The sequence below is a fragment of the Biomphalaria glabrata genome, chromosome 14 (genome assembly GCF_947242115.1).
Source record: "Biomphalaria glabrata chromosome 14, xgBioGlab47.1, whole genome shotgun sequence".
Classification (NCBI taxonomy): Eukaryota; Metazoa; Mollusca; class Gastropoda; family Planorbidae; genus Biomphalaria; species Biomphalaria glabrata.
Genome location: NC_074724.1, coordinates 35,534,765 through 35,556,848, shown reverse-complemented (window position 1 = coordinate 35,556,848; position 22,084 = coordinate 35,534,765). Strand labels below are relative to the sequence as shown.

General features: G+C 38.6%; 1 protein-coding gene across 11 annotated transcripts in view; it reads right to left on the bottom strand.

The window, feature by feature from the left end:
• Window positions 1-22,084, bottom strand: part of LOC106073592 (high affinity cGMP-specific 3',5'-cyclic phosphodiesterase 9A-like) — a 149,872-nt gene that overhangs the window by 30,038 nt on the left and 97,750 nt on the right. For 5 of the 11 annotated variants that reach the window (XM_056009786.1, XM_056009787.1, XM_056009789.1 and 2 more), the window contains exons 8-9: window positions 4,207-4,315; window positions 729-825 (exon numbers count right to left, since the gene is read on the bottom strand). In XM_056009786.1, coding sequence (XP_055865761.1) covers window positions 729-825; window positions 4,207-4,315 — 206 coding nt within the window. The remainder of the gene's footprint in view (window positions 1-728; window positions 826-4,206; window positions 4,316-22,084) is intronic. The other 6 variants (XM_056009792.1, XM_056009793.1, XM_056009794.1 and 3 more) reach the window with 3 other exon arrangements.

The window sequence follows — 22,084 nt, the reverse complement described above, 5'->3', positions numbered from 1 at the left end:
TAAATTGATTTTTAGATTTATAAACTTTAATTTCTGTTGGGCAAAAAAGAGCATGCTTGCTCCTACATTTTGATAACAAATATAACATTTTCTGATAACAAACAAAAAAAAAGTTATTGAAGTTTAATCATAACAGGTTAGTGAAATACAAATGAGCGAAATGAATAGTACTATTGAAACGAGGAAAATAATTACGGAGAGAAAGAGTTAAAAGCGATATGCTGCTCTGTCTCAGTCTACTGTGACACTGAGAATGGGCGGCTATAACACGGATCTGTTTGGATAGAACGAAAGTTGAGCACCACTCCTTACTTCCAAAGCAAGTTTGTTAGAAATAGTTCAATAAAACAAAAAACGAAACCAGCATGTTTTTTTTTTCCCTCCATAAGACAACTTTCCGAAAAAATCCAGAAAAACATGGAACCCTTTGACACAGAACAGAATGCATGATAATTTTCATTTTTTTTAATGCCCAATAACTTGATTTTTTGTTGTTTCGAATGTTGATTTTTTAAGAAGCTTTTGTTGACTTAACGAAATATAACAAAGTTAGAATTTAGAACGCTTTATTTAATAATTCTTAAAAAAATTAAATTTGAAAAATGTTTTTTTTCCCTCAAGTTTTTTAAAGCCTTGACCTGCAGGTGATTTTATGAATTCTCTGAAAAGTGAAATCACACCCTCTGTTCTGTGTCTGTTATTTGCAGTGCACGAGTTATCTGTTGTACCTTTGGATAAGTCGGGATATCTCTCTTCAGGATAATCTTTCTCTCATCACTTAGGGAACTAAAGAAGTGATCACACGAGCCGCTGGTCATTATTGGCCTGCACGAGGGGTGAGAAAATTCGGGGAAAAAAAAGGGGGCAAGGGGAGGTAAGAGAAGTGCATAGAAAAACACGGAAATCAAAGAAAAAGGGAGAAAAAAAAAACAAAAACAAAGTGAATACAAAACATAAAATTAATACATGTGTATGTTTATATGCGTGACACATCAAATAAAATAAAATGTATATAAAACAAATTATAAAAAATATATATTAGGTAGAAATATTCAAATAATGCCAACTAAAGTGATTCTATTTATAGCAATCATGAGCAACAGTTCAATATTTCACACTATACTACTATTTATCATTTGGTGAAATATGAAAGACCATGAAGCAAGAAATTTAAAATATAAGTAAATTTAATCTTTGAGATTGCTAACTCTAGTTATTATACCTCTATCGGGGGTGATCTACACTCAATATACAGCAATTATAGACTAGGATTTTGGTTGCCGTCCAATCAGGACCTTTTGAAACTGGCTAAAATGCATAGTATCTATTCTCTTCTGACACAGAGAGGACTACATTGGCTCGTACATGGCACACGCATGACCAACCTACAGAGGTGTCTGTGCGCGAGACACGAGAACCACAGGCATGAATGAAAGTATGTGGGAGGAAATGGCCCAAGACCTGATGGCAAGGAGACAGACTCTGTGTGTTGGTACGAATCTCGCCGAGAGTAAAAGAAACGAAGTGGCCTTTGTCAAGAGAAAGAAAAAGAAAGCTGCCCTAATAAATTGCCTTAAAACAGATGCATACACGCGTGGCAAACTCTGCAGCTCCAAGATTGGCTTGATTAATCACACCAAATTCTGCCCCGGCTCAAGACGAAACCGAAACTCATTTGGGTGCACCAATTATCTTCCGAGACAGAAGGAGCAATATATATATATATATATATAATTTTTTTATGGTAGATATTTACCATATTTATTTTGTATGTACAGTCGTAAATTGTTTACTGCCTAGTGTCCCATAAGGTTTAAAAAAAGGTTCCTTATTCAAGATTTGAGTGAAACCCAATTTTAAAAATATTTTTTTTCCACTTTATTATCCAAAAATACATTGCATAAAAAAAAAGCCAACGAATTTTATGGTATCTTTTTTTTTTTTTTTGAACAAACTAAATAACACTTTATTTATAATATCGACAGAATCAACTTAAGATTGCAGAGGATCTGAGAATGAAATAAATGTGCGTTATTGTACATAATATAATTGAGGTAATTAGATATTAAAAAGGTCTTTATGTTTTTACATACAACTAATAAAAATATTTTCTTTTTGGTATACTTATAATACTTTGAAATTAAAAAGAAAACATTCAATTATTGCCCTTAGATGGGGCATATTGTTGCTCATCATTGCAGTTGTACTATTCTATTCATAGATCAAAGTACATCAAATTAATTGAACTAAATATATATGGGAAAAAAAAACAAACGAATCTTCTTAAATAAAAAATTAAAAAGTAAACTGCATTAAATACACTAAAACAAAACATTAGCAAACTTAAGCAGCAAAGTAATATAATGGAGTATTGATAGTTGTTCTAACAGCCTTTTTCTGCTACTCTATCAAAGATATTAATGTTTCTATCAACTAATTTATTTCTACAAATTCCATTGGTCTTATGACTACATCTGAATAGTGCATATGTATGTGAATAGTGCAGACATATGTTCATTATCTTATCTTATATATCACAGTGGTTCCTTCAAAAAATATGGTATTGCGCCCTATGCATATTATGTTTTAGCTTAGTGGATGCGTGTTAATTAAGGACTTTAACTCTCTTAAGCCTTTGGTTTTCCTCACTGATTAACGCAACCCGTTTGATGCTCTTCAAGTCATAAGAAACAAAAAATAGTAGCTACATACTGCGTCACCTAGTCTAGTTTATGATGCCCGGTTAGCATAGAGATATTTTATTAAATTACATACATTAAGAAAGAGATGTGATCCCAAAGAGGTGATTAAAATTTGAATATTATGCCATGCTTGACGATACTGTCAGTGATGTGTGATTAAAATCTTTAACATCTGACCTACTTCTCGTCACTGGGAGCAGGGCTGGATATGGAAAAAGCATCAGGCTCTTATAAGTTAGGTAAAATACAGGGAAGAAAAACATTGCCAGATAAACCATCCTATGGATATCGTCTGCTAGTTAAATGCGCCTGATTTTAGCTACCTTCAGTCAAAATTTGCCAAATTTAGATATTTTCATTTTAAAATGTGCTTAAATTTAGCTTTCAGTAAAAATGTGCTTTAATTTAGATACTTTCAGTTACAATGTGCTTAAATTTGGCTACTTTCAGTTTGCTTAAATTTAGCTACTTTCAGTTAAAATGTGCTAATAAAGAGTTACTTTCAGTTAAAATGTGCTAAAAAAGGGCTACTTTCAGTTAAAATATGCTAAAAAAATGGCTACTTTCAGTTAAAATGAGCCTAACTTAAACTAATGTTTAATAAGTGAAATATCTTCTCAAAACCGCTGAGCATAGATTCTCTGGCTCAATCTAGTAACATGTTTAGCTAAGCTGCCACTATGGCCGACAGCTCCTGCTGAGGAGAAATTATTCTATTTTTCCATCATGGCATACACTGTAACAGAGACTAGATCTACATTTCATCAGCAGAAAGCTGGCCAGAGCAGAAGATATACCGTGAAGATCTAATTTCATCAAAATGGATCTAGATGTGGCTATAAAATAAAGCGAAAAGAAAAAAGGTCTTAAATACGAAGAGAAGAAATTCTTGGCGAAAAGAAATAAAAATGCTAGGCCGTTAGGATAATATGTTTACACATGGATAAGGCTCCATAATTTTGAAGGAAAAGATGATGCCAGATTGGCTGATATGGTTAGATGTGGCCGAAACAAGAAAATCTGGCTAATGGCTGCTAATAGACAGAATCAATACCCTAATGGTGGATAATGAGCTTAATTTAAAGTAGTCAAGCGCGGAAGAAGACAGATTGATTTATTATAGTATTCATATCTAACGATTTTCCAAGAAATCTGTCAGTTGGTGTAGATCGTTGGGAATATCTCTTTATAGATTTTCTCAGTTTTATGTGACGTGATTTACAGAGACGTTTAAATATAGGTATACATTTTATATTCTATTGACTATTTTTATTTTAGATGAATATGTTAGTTTTCTAAGATTAAATACTCCTTTTTTAGTTTCAATGATTGTTTAAGAAATTAATTTTTTTTTTGGGGGGGGGGGGGTGCAGGTTGAGGGTAACCGTTTATAAACAGTTTAAAATATTGCTATCCTTCGACCATCTCATAGGATTGCCGTTATCTTCAGCTACCTTTTAGCATAAAATGGTTACCTACTGGTTCGGTTAGTTCTAACACATACCTTAACCTATTGAAATCAACGTACTTCTTTTGGGCGTTCCACAGCTGGTCCCGTATGTAGGAGATCTCGGACTTGCATTTCTCAATCTCCACCGCTTTCAATCCTTCAACTGTGGGAGGACATAGACATGTTGTTAGGCAAGCTTTGAAGTGTTTGATTACATAGGCATGTTGTTAGGCAAATTAAATGTGGGATTACATAGACATGTGGTTAGGCAAATCAAATGTGTGATTACATAGACAAGTTGTTAGGCAAATCAAATGTGTGATTACATAGACATGTTGTTAGGCAAATCAAATGTGTGATTACATAGACATGATGTTATGCAAGCTTTAAATTTGTGATTACATAGACCTTTTAGGCAACCATTAAATTATGATTACATAGACATGTTGTTAGACAAGCTTTGAAGTGTTTGATTACATAGACATGTTGTTAGACAAGCTTTGAAGTGTTTGATTACATAGACATGTTGTTAGGCAAGATTTAAATTTGTGATTGCATAGAATTGTTAGGCAACCTTTAAATGTATGATTACATAGACATGTTGTTAGGCAAAATTAAAAATATATGACTACATAGACCTGTTGTTAGGCAAGCTTTAAAGCGTATGATTACATAGACATGTTGTTAGGCAAGCTTTAAAATGTAGGATTACACAGAAAGATTAGGTAAACTTTAAACAGTATGATTGAACTAGTTAGGCAAAGTTTAACTCGCATGAATACATAAATGGAAATGTGTAATAAGCCACAAAAGTACATGATTACATAACAATATCTTTTAATCTTCATATATGTTATTGGATAGAATGTAAATTAATATTTGTAGTTATGCTATACGGAAAGGTTTTTCATCACTATGTAAAAAAAATTATTAAGTAGTACTTACTGACTGTACAAATGGAGGGATTGTGTAAATTAATAATTGTACTTATGCTATAAGGAAAGGTTTTGATCACTATGCATAAAGAAAATTATTATGTAGTATTTGAAGTATATAATTAGCATAAATGGAGGAAATCTGCTCCTGTGTCCACGGCACTATGCTACTCTTTAACACTATCACTAAGAACAACTTAACGGTTTAATTTAAAAGTATTTATTGTGGACTAGAATATAATATCAAGGGGATAATTTTAACTATAAAAAATATTCTATATGAAGAATGGGTGCCCACGGGGACCAATAATAATTTAGTTTAAATCAATTACTTATAACCAATATTCTGTACAAAAAGGTGGTGGCCCAAGGGGCAACACGCATGCTTTACATTGCCCCAGTATAACATAGTTACAACACATGATGCACATACTAATTTGAATCAATTCAGGATGGCTGCCTGGTCGTGTGGTTTGCACGCTAGACTCTCGTTCAGATTCATCGATGGTCCCGGGTTCAAACCCTGCCCGCTCCCATCCCCCGTCGTCCTGCGGGAGGCTTGGACTAGGAAGTAATTATCTTCAACTCTGAAGGAACATCCGAAAATTATAAAACATTTTACAATTCTGGTTCACTCAAACTTCTACAGTTGTAATTGTGATACATGATTATCTTATCTTATAATATACCAACGTTATGTGTCTAGTTTTTCTCGTTTCGATTAAAAAGGACAAAAAACTATAAGCAATACAAAGCATAACATAATTTGGGTGGTGAAGTATGAACATATAAAGCTAAAATGACAGAGCACAACGCTGAAAACACAACAAAGATATATGAACGTGCAGAAATTTAGAACCGACTTTAAAAATCCACGTAAGTTTTAATTTGCAAATTAGAGATTGACATTTTATACTAGCAGTTGATCTTTGAACCGCTAGTTTTTTGTTTTTTTTTTCAGTTGCGCCAATGTCATAAAAAATAACTCGAGTAGTTCCCCTTTATAAACTTAAAAGTTTTTGATAAGACGGAAAAGTTAATCTCACAGTGAAAAAAATGCATGAAAATTGTCCTATTTGTTTAAAAATACCTAGCTTGTCAACACTACCTATATCCTGTACACCAGCGGTTCTCAGCCTTTTAGGCTCGGCGACCCCTTTTTACAACCCCACCACTCTGCCGCGACCCCCCCCCCCCAACCTCCGCATACACACACAGCAATAGAAGAATGGACAAAACCAAATTCATTTTTTCGATGGTCTTAGGCGACCCCCTGGCAAATCGCCAATCGACCCCACAGGTTGAGAACCCCTGCTGTGCACCAGAGACATCAAAAAAGCTGGCTACTTATTCGTCAAAGATGAGAATCCCTGAGCTCAAGTCGCCATCTTACCGAGGGCGAAGTCCTAATTAGAAAACCAAGTCCTATTGTTCTTGAGGTTTCTTGATCTAGACATATTTGCACATAAAGCCAAAACAGATCAACGAGATAAGAATGTTTTTTCACGGTCCAAGAAAGAGAATGCATTTGGATAGAGCCGAAAACAATACGGAGAAGTAGATTGGATCAAATCTCAAAGTCCCTTACCCAAAGTAAGTGCAGCCTACAACATGACGTAGTGGATATGTGTCTGTTGGGCGCTACTTTGCAGGTAAATCATATGCACCCAAACGACTACAGCGAGAGGACTAACTTATTAAAAAGTAACTAGACTCCTAGGAGGAATTTTATCAAGCATGTGTGTGTGTGTGTGTGTTTCTATGATGACTGCGGGAAGAGGGTAGTGATTGGTTCTGAATGCTGCTAGAGAAGCGGCATTGTCTTCAGGGGTCTTGTGAAGGACAGACGACTGGACATTGCCTTAGTGAGAAGAAGAAATCTTTTTGTAGTGAATTACCATTTTTTTTATTAATGAGATGACTTTGCTGACCACTGCCTCCCCCCCCCCTTTTAGTGAGAAGAAGAAATCTTTTTGTAGTGAATTACCATTTTTTATTAATGAGATGACTTTGCTGACCACTGCCTCTCCTCCCCCCCCCCCCTTTTTTAGTGAGAAGAAGAAATCTTTTTGTAGTGAATTACCATTTTTTTTATTAATGAGATGACTTGCTGACCACTGCCTCCCCCCCCCCCTTTTTAGTGAGAAGAAGAAATCTTTTTGTAGTGAATTACCATTTTTTTTATTAATGAGATGACTTGCTGACCACTGCCTCTCCCCCCCCCCCTTTTAGTGAGAAGAAGAAATCTTTTTGTAGTGAATTACCATTTTTTTAATTAATGAGACAACTGACCACTGCCCCCCCCCCCCTTTTTTAGTGAGAAGAAGAAATCTTTTTGTAGTGAATTACCATTTTTTATTAATGAGATGACTTTGCTGACCACTGCCCCCCCCCTTTTTAGTGAGAAGAAGAAATCTTTTTGTAGTGAATTACCATTTTTAGCGGCCCCCGAAAGGGGAAAAGACGCTATTAGTTTTGTGCGAAATGTCTGTCCGTCTGTCCGTCCGTCCCGTTTAGATCTCGTAAACTAGAAGAGATATTGAAAATCCGACTTCACAATATTTTAGACCAAAGTTCTGATGCAACGGCTACTTTTTTTTTCCTGAAAGCGAAAATTCTAATTTTTAAAATTAATTATGCAAGCAGTTTTTTTATAAGAAAAAGCTAATTAGTATGCATTATATGTTAGACCTAATTTAAGACGAATAGTAATCTTATAAACATCATTTTCGTGAACATTTTTTCTATATAGCGGAAATTTTTTTTAAATTTTTTTTTGAGGATTCTCCCCTACAAATCCTATCGATAAGAAAAAAACCCACAAAAAAATGAAAACGATGGGGGACAGTTCAACACCAACTTCCCCTACCAAATTGACAAGAAAAAGAACGCTATCCTCCTCTTCAGACGACCCTAACGGGGACACACAGCTAGAGAGGACGAATGAAGATCCTCGGTTGGAGGAAGAGAGAGGGGAAGAAGAGGGGGAGATAGAGGAGAATTCTTCCGACTCCTCGACTAAATTAGTAATAGACGAGGGGGGAAGCCCCACATCCATACAGTAAATAAACAACAAAACAGGTTAATGAAAAACATTTTATAAAATGATCACAAACATTCATACACACCCACACGAATATACACACAACCCATCATCACGTATTCATGGCAGACATTAAAATCTTAACTCTCAACATCCGTAGCTTAAATAATAAACATAAATACATAGTATATCTCGCTAGAAAATATAAACCGGATTTTATTTTCCTTCAAGAAACAAATACTTCTACCACATATCAAGCAAAACAAACTACAACACACATGGGATTCATGGGAGGTTATTTTAGCTTAGGCAGAGACTATAAGGGGGTAGCCATCTTACAAACATCCGATAGATACAAAATCACACACACTCACAACGACAACAATGGGAGGGTAGTAATACTTAGAGTAGTTTCACAAGAACAGAAATACACACTAGTCAATATCTACGCACCCGCTCAGAGAGGGAGAGAAAAACGTGAGTTTTTCCAAAACCTCAATGACACACTACAAACCATAAACATAGGAGAACAACTAATAATAGGAGGGGATTTTAACTTTATAGAGGCACAGTTAGACAAACAATACACACACACACAATATCCACCCTCTCAGCCGGTAGCAGAAACACACAACTACATGGGAGAAATAGTAAACTATTTCCACCTGGTAGATGCTTATAGGAAATTAGAACCGAATGGAAAGGAAACTACATTAAGACACAGATCCTACCAGGTTGAAACCAGAATTGACCGTTTTTACGCACCCACGGACACCAACATACTTAGTGTGACACATTTAGGAGAAACCTACATTACTCCGACCATAAAGGTGTACTTTTGGAACTTGGAAAAAAAATAATAAAAAGAAAAAAAACAAAAGAATCCCATTGGAAATTAAACAACAACCTTTTGGAAGACCCACTAATCCAAAGAGTAATAAACCAACTCCTGCTAGCAACAACACAAGAAATAGAAAATGAATACAAATTAACCAAGACGTGGACAATAATAAAAAATTCCATCAAACAACAATTCAAAATTTTAGCAAGAATCAAACAAACAAAGAGGGTAAATGAAGAAAACAGAATAAAAAATCTGCTTACTCAAACGCAGGATGAAATTGAAAAAACAGACCTAACCACACAACTTGAAGAGTTATACAAACACAAATATAGAGGAGCCGAAATCAGATGCAAAAACACCCAAATGTCGGAAGGGCCTAATAAATTATACTTGGCGCTAGAACAAAATACACAACAAAATAGAATAATAACCAACATAACAGACAAAGAAGGAAACAAAATACAGGAGAGTGACAAAATTATAGAAATTTTTACAAAACACTTCGTCAACATGTATAATGAAGAACAAACAGATACAGACGCACAAAACATATTTCTAAAACACTGTAAAACATTACCTCCATCAGAAAAACAAACGACAAATAGACCCTTTACATTAGAGGAGCTGAGGGCTGCTTTAGACACAACACAAAATAACAAATCCCCTGGCCCAGACGGTTTAACATATGAATTCTATAAAACCTTTTTCTCCCAAATAGGACCCCTACTACTAAGACTATACAATGATATGTTAGAAACAGGACAGACGCCTGCAGACTTTAATCTTGCATACATCACACTATTACCAAAAAAACCTGAAAACAACACAACACCTAGTGACTTTAGACCCATTTCCCTTTTAAATGCTGACTATAAACTGCTGACCAAAATGATTTTTTTAAGAGTTAGGCCCCTTATACCCCACCTACTAGGACAAGACCAGTACTGTAGCAACCCGGAAAAAAATATAGACGAACTGAACCACTTTCTACGAGACATCATATATTACTGTAAAGACAAAGACTTCAAAGCAGCCCTCATGTCCATTGATCAAGAAAAAGCTTTCGACAGAATTGACCATGACTACTTATTCAAAATACTAGACAAGACTGACATAGACAAGACTTTGATAACATACATAAAGCTAGTCTACACCGATGCCACAAGTCAACTAATAATAAATCAAACACTAAGCACCAAGATTTCTATTAGAAGATCTGTTAGGCAAGGTTGTCCCCTATCCCCCTTTTTATACACCCTTTGCCTAGAACCCCTGTTAGAGAATATTAGGTTAGACAAAGAAATTTTAGGAATAAAAATCCCCGGTACAACCCCCGTAGTAAAAATTAAGGCTTATGCCGACGATACCACCCTTTTCCCCACCTCAGAAAAAGACATAGCTAAAATTATAGAGAAATTTACATTATTTGGGAGGGCGAGCGGGTCCAAAATAAACATTAATAAATCCTCAATTATGGGACTAGGTAGGTGGGAAATCCCCCCCAACATTCCCTTTAACCTTAAAATACAGAAAGAAATAAAAGTATGTGGCATCGTGTGGACTAGCAACCCAGCACACTATTGCCGTGAACAGTGGGCGGAGATTCTGGCCCACACAAAGAACGTGATTAGAATGTTTCAGTACATGGCGACAACCATATTTGGGAGAGCTATATTAATAAACAACTTGGTCATCCCGAAGATAATCTACTTAGCAAATATAGTAGAACCTCCTCCTAATTTCATAAACAACATCAATACCACTATCAGAAATTTTATTTTCAAAAACACAATAAGGAACATAAAACACACAACACTCATACAAGACAAAAAAGAAGGAGGTATAGGCTTACAAGACATTCACACAAAAATCAAAACGCTTAGAATAAAATTTGTAGGGAAAGTAGTAAGGTCTCCCAATAACTTCCCCTTAGTATTATATTATTTTGGACTTAGACTAAACAAACTCCTCCCCATTCAAAACAACACACCCCATCATTTTGGTAACCATACACATCCATTCTATAGATCACTCACAAGACACTTACCCAGCAATGAAAACATAACACACCACGACTCAAAAACAATATACACTATACTCAGAGACAAGTTGAAAGAAAACCTAGAAGTTAGAATAAAGTGGGTCAGGGAGTTAGGGGTTAAACCAACCAACTGGACAGACACATTCACGCATTTACACAACAAATACATAACACCCAAAGCACGAGAAGTGGCCTACAGATTACTCTTCGGGATGACCCCAATAAAAGGAAGACTTTCAACTACAACAGGGTCCAAATATACCTGTGCAATTTGTAAAAAAGAAAACCATAACCCAGAGAAACACTTATTTAGTGAATGTGAGCTGGTTGAGGAAGCAAAAAAAACTTTAGAAGATATTATTGACGCAAACAGTCAAACCTGTGCAAATGTAAATACTGCTATTTTCTTTAACAAAGTACCTAAAGCCATAAATAAAAAACTAAGAGACATCAATGTAATTATTTTATCAGAATATAGAAACCTTATTTGGAATACCTACTTACAAATTGTCTACCATAATAAACAATATGCCAAAGTATTATTAGATCACATTTTTAAGAAAATTATTGAACGCAAAGTGAAACAATATAGCGCTACATAAAAATACCAAGATTGTCCATTAACTTAAAGAAAAGGGAATATATATATATGAATATGTGTATGCGAGTGTGTATGCGTGTGTATAGATATATATCCTAAATGATCCTTTTTGTATGTTAAAAGACCCTGTAACCATATCATTAAAAAAGCTAGTACTCCAAATAAATTAAAAAAAACAGTGATCGCCCCTTAAAATTGACAAGAGTTAAGACAATTCAAGACAGTACACAATCACGAAGGCCACGCCTTGACCTTGTGACTGTAAAGACTTTAACCAAAGTTTTGATCTACAAAGACGAGCGAGTTAGGCAGGAGAAAACGAGAGATCTCATTCGATTAAAACAGAGAATCATATCGAAATGGAACATTAGGCCGTCAAGTCAAGGAACGGAAAAAACAATGAGGAACCAGGATTTGATTTGTTGATTTGAGGCACATCGGCACAATTTAGGCCATGTCGTGCCTGCAGTCCCTCAAGGACCACTCTCTCTCTAAACAACAAGGGCCAGATTCTATACAGTCATATAATTAAAATCAAGGTCTATTCACAGTTAAAATAGTAAAGGTAGTAAAAATTTAAATATTTGGTAAAAATCTAATGTAAATAGTGCATGTTCACAAATTCAGAAATCAGATCTTCGTAGATAGCCCCACTTCCCGAATAAAGCCCAGTACCTTCCCAGGGTCGACATTATTAAATAGTGTTTTTAGATTAGTGGCTCTAAAATATTTCGCCCTGACATCCTGGTATCTGGGGCAATCAACGAGGATATGTTCCACGGTGAGGCGAGAGTCACAGTACTCGCAAAGTGGGGGCTCCTCTCTCTTCAGTACAAAAGAGTGCGTGATGTAGGTGTGGCCAATCCTAAGTCTGGACATGGTTGTGCTACCACGCCTTGTCAGACCCTTAGATGTGGGCCGCCACCTGACATCCGCCACAATCTGCCTGAGTTTACTGTGAGTCTCAGCCTCCCATCGGTTCTGCCACTCTCGATAGGTGGCAGAGGCAATACTTTGTCTCAGGTCCGAGTAGGGAATTTGGGTTCCTGACACCGCATGATTTAGGGCTCTCTTTGCTTCTCTGTCTGCGGCTTCGTTTCCCTCAATGCCAACATGGGAGGGGACCCAGATGAAGGTGACATCCCTACGGTCGGCTGTTATTAGGTCCAACAGCTTCAGGCTCTTATGTACCAATGGGATGTCAGTCTTCATCCGCCCCAAAGCTTGCAATGCAGATTTGGAGTCGGAGCAGATTATAAATTTACTCCTTTCTGATGCTTTTACGGCCATAAGTGCAAGCAATATTGCGTGCAATTCGGCCGTAAAGATGGAGCAGCCATCGGGGAGTCTACGGGAGATTGTTTTGTTCCGAAAGGAGCAGGCACACGCGACCTTTCCCTCCATTTTGGATCCGTCTGTGTAGATGGTGCCACAATCTCCGTAGCTCTCCTGCAGTTCCCTAAAGTGGACTTGTAGTATGCTTGGGTCTGTATTTTCTTTTTTGAAATTAAGGAGGGATAAATTTAATTTGGGTTTATTCATTAGCCAAGGAGGATTCTGAGGGGTTTCTATTTTAGAGATTTGGTCAATGGGTGGGGTTAAATTTTGGATGGGTTCTCTCATTCGAAGGCCCAACGGCTGTATGACGTTAGGCCTTCGATTGTATAATTCTACCTCTGTGGGGTTAAATATGGAGTCAAAAGCAGGGTTCGTGGGGTTGGATTTTAGCTTGACTATATACTGCATTGCAAGCTTTTTCATTCTTATATCCATGGGGAGTTCTCCAGCCTCCACATGAAGACTTGGGATAGGTGATGTACGAAACGCGCCGAGACAGAGACGCAGGGCAGCATTTTGTATTGGTTCCAGTATTTTTAGGTACGACTTCCTTGCTGCTCCATATATTATGGATCCGTAGTCTAGCTTGGATCGAATTAGACTCCGATAGAGCAGCAGCAAGGTATCTCTGTCAGCTCCCCAGTCCGTATGGCTGAGTACTCTTAGTATGTTTAATGACTTTTGGCATTTCTTCTTAAGTTCCTTAATGTGGGGGAGAAAATTAAATTTGGAATCTAAGGTGAGGCCTAAAAATTTTGTAGTTTTCACGACAGGGATCTTCTTTTTGTGTATAAATAGTTCAGGGTCTGGGTGGAGTCCCCTTAGATTACAAAAATGCATACTAACTGTTTTGGAGTCTGAGAATTTGAAACCATTATAGTTTGCCCAACCCTGAATTTTGTTTAAACATAACTGTAATTTCCTTTCTAAGGTGTTCATGTTTTTCCCATAAGTAAGAATGACAAAGTCATCAACATACAAAGAGCACTCTATGCCAGGGGACAGCGCATTTATGATGCTATTTATTTTAATGTTGAACAGGGTGACTGACAGAATGCTGCCCTGGGGTACACCCATTTCCTGGTCATGAGTGTCAGAAGCAGAGTTGCCCACTCGAACCTGAAATTTTCGATCTTTCAGGAATTCCTCCACAAAACGGGGGAGGTGTCCCTTAAGCCCCATAAGCGCCAGGTCACGTAGAATGCCATTTTTCCAGGTTGTGTCATAGGCCTTTTCTATATCGAAGAATACAGCTACTAGATGTTCTCTTCTGAGTAATGCATTTCTAATATAAGCTTCCAGCCTTACCAGGTGGTCAGTTGTTGTCCGCCCCTGCCGGAATCCGCACTGGTAGTTTGAGATCACTTTATTCCTTTCCAGGTACCAGACCAGCCTACTGTTAATCATTCTTTCCATGGTTTTGCAGATGCAGCTTGTTAGTGCTATTGGTCGATAGTTAGCTGGGTCAGAGCCGTCTCTTCCCGGTTTAGGTATCGGTATAACTGTGGCTTTCCTCCAGCTGTTTGGGAAAGCGCCTGTTTGCCACACACAGTTATAGACCCCTAGCAGGACTGCCAATGAGGGTTCGGGAAGGTGCTTGAGGAACTGGTAATGGATTTCGTCTTCTCCAGGCGCTGTGTCATGTGACTTGTCCAGCGATTCCCTCAGTTCCTCAAGCGAGAACGGTTTGTTGTAGTCTTCATTGTTCTCGACCTGAAATCAATGGGGTGTCTTTCCTCCCTGGTTTTGACTTTTTGGAACTCTGGCGTGTAGTGTGCAGTGGATGATTTTTCTGCTATTGAGGATGCAAGGCAGTCAGCTATTTCTCTGGGGGACGTGACAGTTCGTCCTTGGTTTTTCAAATGCCCTATTGCATTTGATTCTTTCCCTTTGATTCGCCTTACTGCCTTCCAAACCGCTCTAGCAGAAGTTTTGGCATCCAGACTGCCGACAAAACTTCTCCAGGAATTCCTTTTGGCTGACCGTATGGTTTGTCTAGCCTTTGCTCTAGCTATCCTGAATAGCTTTAGGTTTTCCTGGGAAGGATTCTTTATAAATGCAGCCAGTCGTTTTTTCCTATCACCAATAGCACTTTTGCAAGCTGTATCAAACCATGGTTTGCTAGGCCGTTTTGGATTTGCAGAGGTTAGGGGTACAACTTTCCTGGCTATACTTAGTAGCTTGCTAGCAAAGGTATCAGCTGGGTTCTGTTCATGGAGGATATTTTCTGTGATATCCTCAGAGCATCTTTTTTGGAATTGTTCCCAATCGGCCTTATTCAGTTTCCACCGCTGAGGTCGTCCCAATGAAGGGAGATTGTTAGTAATGATGATTGGGAAGTGATCACTTCCCCGTAGATCATTGCTAACTGACCATTTAAAATCGTCCAGAAGTCCGGGGACGCATACGGTGAGGTCAATGCATGTGAATGATCCAGTTCCTGGGTGCAAGTAGGTCGGTGATGCATCATTAAGTATGCATAAATCATGTTGGAGGAAGATATCCTCCAGCATACGACCTCTTGTGTCGGTATTGTTGGATCCCCACATGGTGTTATGGGCATTGAAATCCCCAAGGATTAAATAAGGCCGGGGGAGTTGTTTCAATAGGTCCTCCATGTCTGTTCGGTTTAATGGAGCGCCTGGTGGTAGATACAGGCTGCAGCAAGTGATAACCTTGTGAAGGGTTATCCTAGATGCTACGGCCTGTAGTGTGGTCTGTAGTTCTACCCTCTCATGGGGGATGCTATCCTTCACAAGGATACAGACTCCACCTGATGCTCTCTCTGCATCCTCAACATTCTTGGTGTAAGCACGGTAGCTTCGGAAGCTGATGCAATCTTTCAGAAATGTTTCCTGTAAGCAGACAGCTACAGGAGTCTCAGAGTCCATCAGTAGCTGCATTTCCTCGTAATTGGCCTTGAGGCCTCTACAATTCCACTGTACAATTCTGGAATCCATGGCTTATTCTAGATGACCTACTTGGAGCTATTTGGCCTTGGGAGGCTTCCGGAGGGGTTTCCCTTTATTCCAGTGACCTTGGTATTTTTATTCTTGGGTTTGGATGGAGAGGAGGACAACCCCCTTTTGGGGGAAGTCTTTCTCTCTGGAGAGGGGAGATCCCTCTGGTTAGAGCGGAAGTTATTTCCTCCTCTCTCACCTCGGGCATCCTCTCCGCTTTGATTTCTCCCCTTAGGGAGTTGGTCAACCTCTAACTCGGTAGAGGTTAGGGTGTCTGGCTGGGTTCTCTGAGGAGAACCTGTGTCAGACATGATGTCTCCGGGTTCTCCCGGAGTATTGGTTTTGACATGCTGCTCAGTCTCCATGCTCTCATCAGCGAGCACAGAGAACCTGTTCTTTAGCATGACAACAGGGCTTTCTTGTTTCTTCAGAGGTGTGTTCTTTGGCGGTGTTTTCTTCTGAGTTGGGGGAGGAGGAGGGGGTGGTGGGGTCAATGTGTCCGTCTGTGTGGCTATGGATCTTCCTTTCTTAGCAACAGCCTGGGCGTAGGTCTTTGTCAAGCCGAATTGGCCCTTGGGTAGGGCCAGTACAGCCGATTTCGCCTGGCTAAAGGTACATCCGTTTCTTGCCTTGTACTCCTGCACGGCAACCTCCTGTTTCCACACAGGGCAGTCCTTGGAGTAGGCTGAGTGGCCAGCTTGACAGTTTGGGCATTTGAACTGGGCTGTGCAGCCCTTGTCCTCATGACCCTCTCCAGCACATCTGGCACACACAGTGTTCCTCTTGCAGACTGCCGCGCCGTGTCCATAACCCTGGCACTTGAAGCACCTCATGGGGTTAGGTATGTAGGGCCTCACTGGAACTCGTAGGTATCCTGCCTTCACATACTCTGGCGGTGTCCTAGTTCCGAATGTGAGGATAATAGTGGCGGTTTTGACCTCCTCACCCTCCCTGCGCCTGGTAATGCGCCGGGCATGGGTGACTCCTTCAATGCCCTCCACTATTTCCTTCTCGGAACATTCCAGTAGGTCCCTAGAGCTGATTACACCTCTGCTGGTGTTCAGACTCTTGTGTGGCATGACTTCCACTTGGAGATCACAGAGTCTTCTGCATCTTAAAAGCCCATCAGAGTGTGTCTTGCTGTCTACTTCTACAAGTAGTTCCATTGTTTTGTGTAGCTTAGACACACTCTTGGGCTCTCCCACTACTGACTTGAGTCCCTTATAGATAATAAAAGGGCTCAACTTGGTCAGGCTTTTTCCCTCCTCTGTGCATCTAACCACCAGAAATGATGGCCAGGTGGCACAGCTTTTTGGGACCTCCTCTTTTTTATCGTCGATTCGGCGTTTCTTGCCCAGACATAGGTCTGGGGCAAGTAGTTTTGTGTGTGTTTTTTTGTCCATATATATTTTGGTTAATTCGGCACCTGTGCTCCCCACCCGCCATCGAGTCCAACAAGGGGACGGGCCATTCGGATGTCCAGAATGAGCCCGTCAGGGCTACACAGGTGCTATACTCAGTCAGCTGCTACATCGGACATGTGTCCGATACAGCAGCTCCCTGATTGACCCTCCAGCCACCGCCCTCCAGCATAGGTCGACGACCTATGCTGGTAGCTCGGCATGACCAGCCGGTTGACCCAGAGCGGGCCATCTGGGTCTCAGGTCTAGGGGAACTTGGAGCCAAAGTATTGTGTTGTTGTGGTTTATCCTCAGATAGCCACCACTCAAACACCAGGATCTCTTTATCCCCCCTTACCCGTCGCAGTCCACGGCAAACGGACTGGTCTAGGACGTAGTGAGAATTTAAAGTTAAGGAGACAGTGTGATGATCAATGAAGGCAGACTTAGGAAAAGAGGAGGCAGACACAATGATAGAAAAGAAGTAGGGCACTTTTGAGCTCCAAAAGTGCTAAGGAAAGAGGAGCGCAGTTTAACGTCATGTCTCGGGACGCATGAGGAACCAGGAGCGAACACGTGAAAACCCAAGAAAAGGGAAAGAAAAGAGTAACTCCAAGAAATCAAGAACAAGGGCAGACCTTTACGTTTTATGTAAACATTGTTTTTCTTCTGTTGTTACTGTATTGAGAATCAGGCATGACCACATGATATCTAAGCAAACAATTCTTTGTATAAATTTGTACTTTTTAACAATTATGTTCATAGTAACTTTTTTACGAATATTGAAAAAATACCACCACTTTCCGTATTGTGCATACCTGTGCAGTCTACATACAAATACATTATTTCTTACTACCTTGCAAACGTTTACAGTCTGTACATATATTATTTTTCTTCTGTTTTTCTAATATTGAGCATCAACATAACTTCATATCTCAACAAGCTTCTACAACAAATTGTTACTAAATTAGTATTTAGTTTCATTGTCAAAAGTTGTAAAAAAAAAAAAATAATAAAAAATTCTCCACTATCATTGTCAATATTGCGCATGCTTGTGCAGTCTACAGAGAAATAATATATTAAAGAGGGGAAGAGTAAAAATTTAAAAAGGGGGAAAAAAAAGAAGGGGGAAAATATTCAAGAAAAAAAAAGTATATATATATATATATACATATATATAGAGATAAAAAGATACATATAAAATAACTTTCAGTACGACTCTAATTGGTCCCTGTGACCAGCCACAGAGAAATTGTTTCTGAACAGAAACTCCCGATATACTGACTCTAGCAGACAGGATTTCCACCTTGATGATGAGGAAGTAGTTTTCCAAATCTCAAGGGAGGAAATCAAAAATTGTCTTTAAAAGGGAGACAACAAAAGAAACAATATAAAAGTTGAAATGCCTATGTTCGCATAAGTGTGTACACACATAGATGTGTATGCATGTTCGATAGAAGTTAATATAAAGAACTGGGGTAATGTAGCAAAGCACAAAGGAAACAACCATAAGCAATGTAGACAAAGTGGAAAAAAATGTGACTACGATGTTTAAAATGTTTTAATATCATTTAAGTTTCTACTTTCACTCTTTGATTGTTTCTATTTAATTACCTATTGTTGACATTCTCACCACATATATTTTAAGACCTTAAATTTCAAAAATATTCATTATATGCTATTGGAAAAAATAACGCCATATCTAAATGTAACTATATGCATTGCTATGTTTTGCAATCATTGTACTTTAAAATGTAACTACTTAATTTGTACGCTTACTAATAAAATATGCACCTTTTTTTTTATTATTATTAAAAAAAAAAAAAAAAAAAAAAAAAAGCCCAATAAAGAGGCCAATAGCCCAAAAAAGAGGCAATGCCCAAAAAAGAGGCAAAGAAAAGAGGCAAAGGCCCAAGGATTCCTAGGATGTAAACAGCTCGACAACTGAAGTCAAAAGCTAAAAAGCTGAGGTATCCTAAAAAAAAAAAAAAAAAAAAAAAAAAGAGGATTCAAATATGAGATCGAGCCTTTTCAAAACAATTAACTTATTTAGTTCGAACCGAGGGTCCCGGGTTCGAATCCTGGTGAAGACTGAGATTTTCAACTTCTGAGTCTACCCAGCTCTAATGGGTACCTGACTTTAGTTGGGGAAAAGCAAAGGCGGTTGGTCGTTGTGCTGGCTACATGACACCCTCGTTAACCGTAGGCCACAAAAACAGATGAACTTTACATCATCTGCCCTATAGACCACAAACTAGTTAGGCCAGGTTCACATCTAACTTTACATTCACTTTCACGTATCCTTTGATCTGCAGGACGGTTGGGGCACTACACAAGATCTGTTAACCTTCTTTCTCCATTCTTATATCTCATTTGTCTTTGATATAATTTCATTCGGATTTTCTTTCTTTAAATATTGAAGCCTACCTGGGTGGACCACTGGTCGTGCGGTTTGCGCGCTGGACTGTCGTTTGGATTTATCGACGATCGAAGGTTCAAACCCTGCCTGCTCCCATCCCCCGTCGTCCTGCGGGAGGTTTGGACTAGGAAGTAAACTATCTTCAACTCTGAAGGATTATCCGAATTATGTAAAACATTTTACTTCGGGGGCCGATTTTGAGTTTGTGTTTCCACACAAACTGTCTTTTGTAACCTTGTTTATTAATGAGATGACTTTGCTGACCACTGCCACCCCCTTTTTTAGTGAGAGGAAGAAATCTTTTTGTAGTGAATTACCATTTTTTTATTAATGAGATGACTTGCTGACCACTGCCTCTCCCCCCCCCCCCCCCCAAAAAAAAACGCAATCGAAAAATGTATGATCATATAACTTCCTACAGGGAACAGCACCAGGGAAAAGGAGAGCAGGCGGACAGAGAAAGTGATGCGAAGACGACTTCAAAGAACAGACGGACCTGTCATTGAAAGATATTCTTGTAAAGGCAAAGAGAGAGAGAGAGAGAGGAATGGAGAGAAATGTCTGGTATCCCAAAGGTCCAAAAGACCTAAAGGTGAAAGGTGAAGGTGAAGACAACTAAGAACTAACCATCTTAAAAGAGGAATACAAATAAATTATTTAAAAAGTGCGTTCTGATATGCAATCTTTGATAGAGGCATTTGAGACATTTTTAAAAAATTCTATCTATGAAATAATTCTCTATTTAAAAATAAAAACAATTGTTGCCTCCCCTAGATAATTTTAAAATGCCAATCGTTAAAAGTATCACTGCCACCAGATGCGAAACATACAAATTTCACATTTCTAAGCTTGAAATTTAGTTGCCTTTCTTATTAAACAGAACTCGACTTAGAATTGACATTTAGCCATTTTTAAGGTGAATGTCTAATGCACTGCTTCACCTTGAGAGCAATTGAGTATATCGCCTGCCTCTAATCAGAGCTGAGCTTATTCTTGTGTTATTTCTTCAATTTAACTCAGCCCCCACCAAAACGTCTCCCTTCCATTTCATTAATTCAATGTGCACCCTCGTGTCATTGACGTTTATTTGGACAAAATATGATTACTTCCGTCCTGTACTGCCATGTCTGCCATTGTTTAGAAATGGAGAAATGATTACTTCCGGTTCCGGTTATTTTAGAAAAAATGTCAGTTATAGTTAAAAGTTCCACTTATTAAAAAGTAAAAAAAAAAAAAAGGTTTGGTATTAAAAAACTACAATTACATACGAAGGTTCGAAAATTTGGTCCTAGGAGGCATTTTTCGTAAATGAAGCCTCCGGTGTATCTGGCTTACAGAGCGGCGATGAAAAGTTAAAGTTCCCTTTCAGACTTTGCGATTTATAGTGCAGATTTTCTGATGAGCCCACGGTCAGCGAGGGTGTCATGTGGCCGGCCAGCACAGCGATCAACCGCCTTTACTTTCCCCATTTATTGTCAGGTACCCATTAGAGCTGGGTGAACTCAGAGGCGCCCAAAGACACATTTCGTGACACAAAGTAATGTTTCATCATTTAGTTGGCAACTGTCGTCTTTCAATATGGCACCCTTGTCATTGTTTATATCTTAAAACTTTATACTAATATTTCAAAATCTCTTCCATTTTCCTCTTTTCTATTCAAATTCCATTTTACCGCCTCCATATTTCTCCTTATCCCTTTCTTTTACCTATCTCCATTTTGCTGTATTTCAAAGCTTACCGAATGCAAAGCGGATCTTAAGAAACGTGAACACAATTCAGATTACTGTGACTGACTTAAGTATCAAAAGCCCTTATTTAGGAGAATTTATATAGGTAAGTTATCTGATGAAGGTGGAATGTATCGTCGAATATCATATTGCTGCCAGGTTCTATCTTCTATGTTAGTTAAAGCAAGCTGGTCTTTAAATCTTTTTTCGAGGGGCACCTCTGATTAAGTGGACTCTATTTCAGCTCACCAAAAAAAAAAGGTCTTTGGCATTAGGTCGTCCCTCATACGGAATATTTGGCCTGCCCAGCGTAGCTATCAGCAGATGTTCTATACTGTCCATATTGACATTCGCAAGTGGATTATAAGTTGTAGCGCGGTCTTGCCTTCGTATGCCCACGATGAAGGGCAGACATATTTGGGCAGACATATTTGGGCAGACATATTTGGGCAGACATATTTGGTGAAAGCGTTCAAGAAGTCTTGGCGCTTTCTATAAAGCACAAATGTTTCGGATCGAACCATTAAATTTATTTACAACTCACTTAAATAGTAATTAAAAGTTATTTAAATTTGAGTTTGTTAGTGTAAAACACTAGCAGACGAATGCCTGGGCATAACTTCC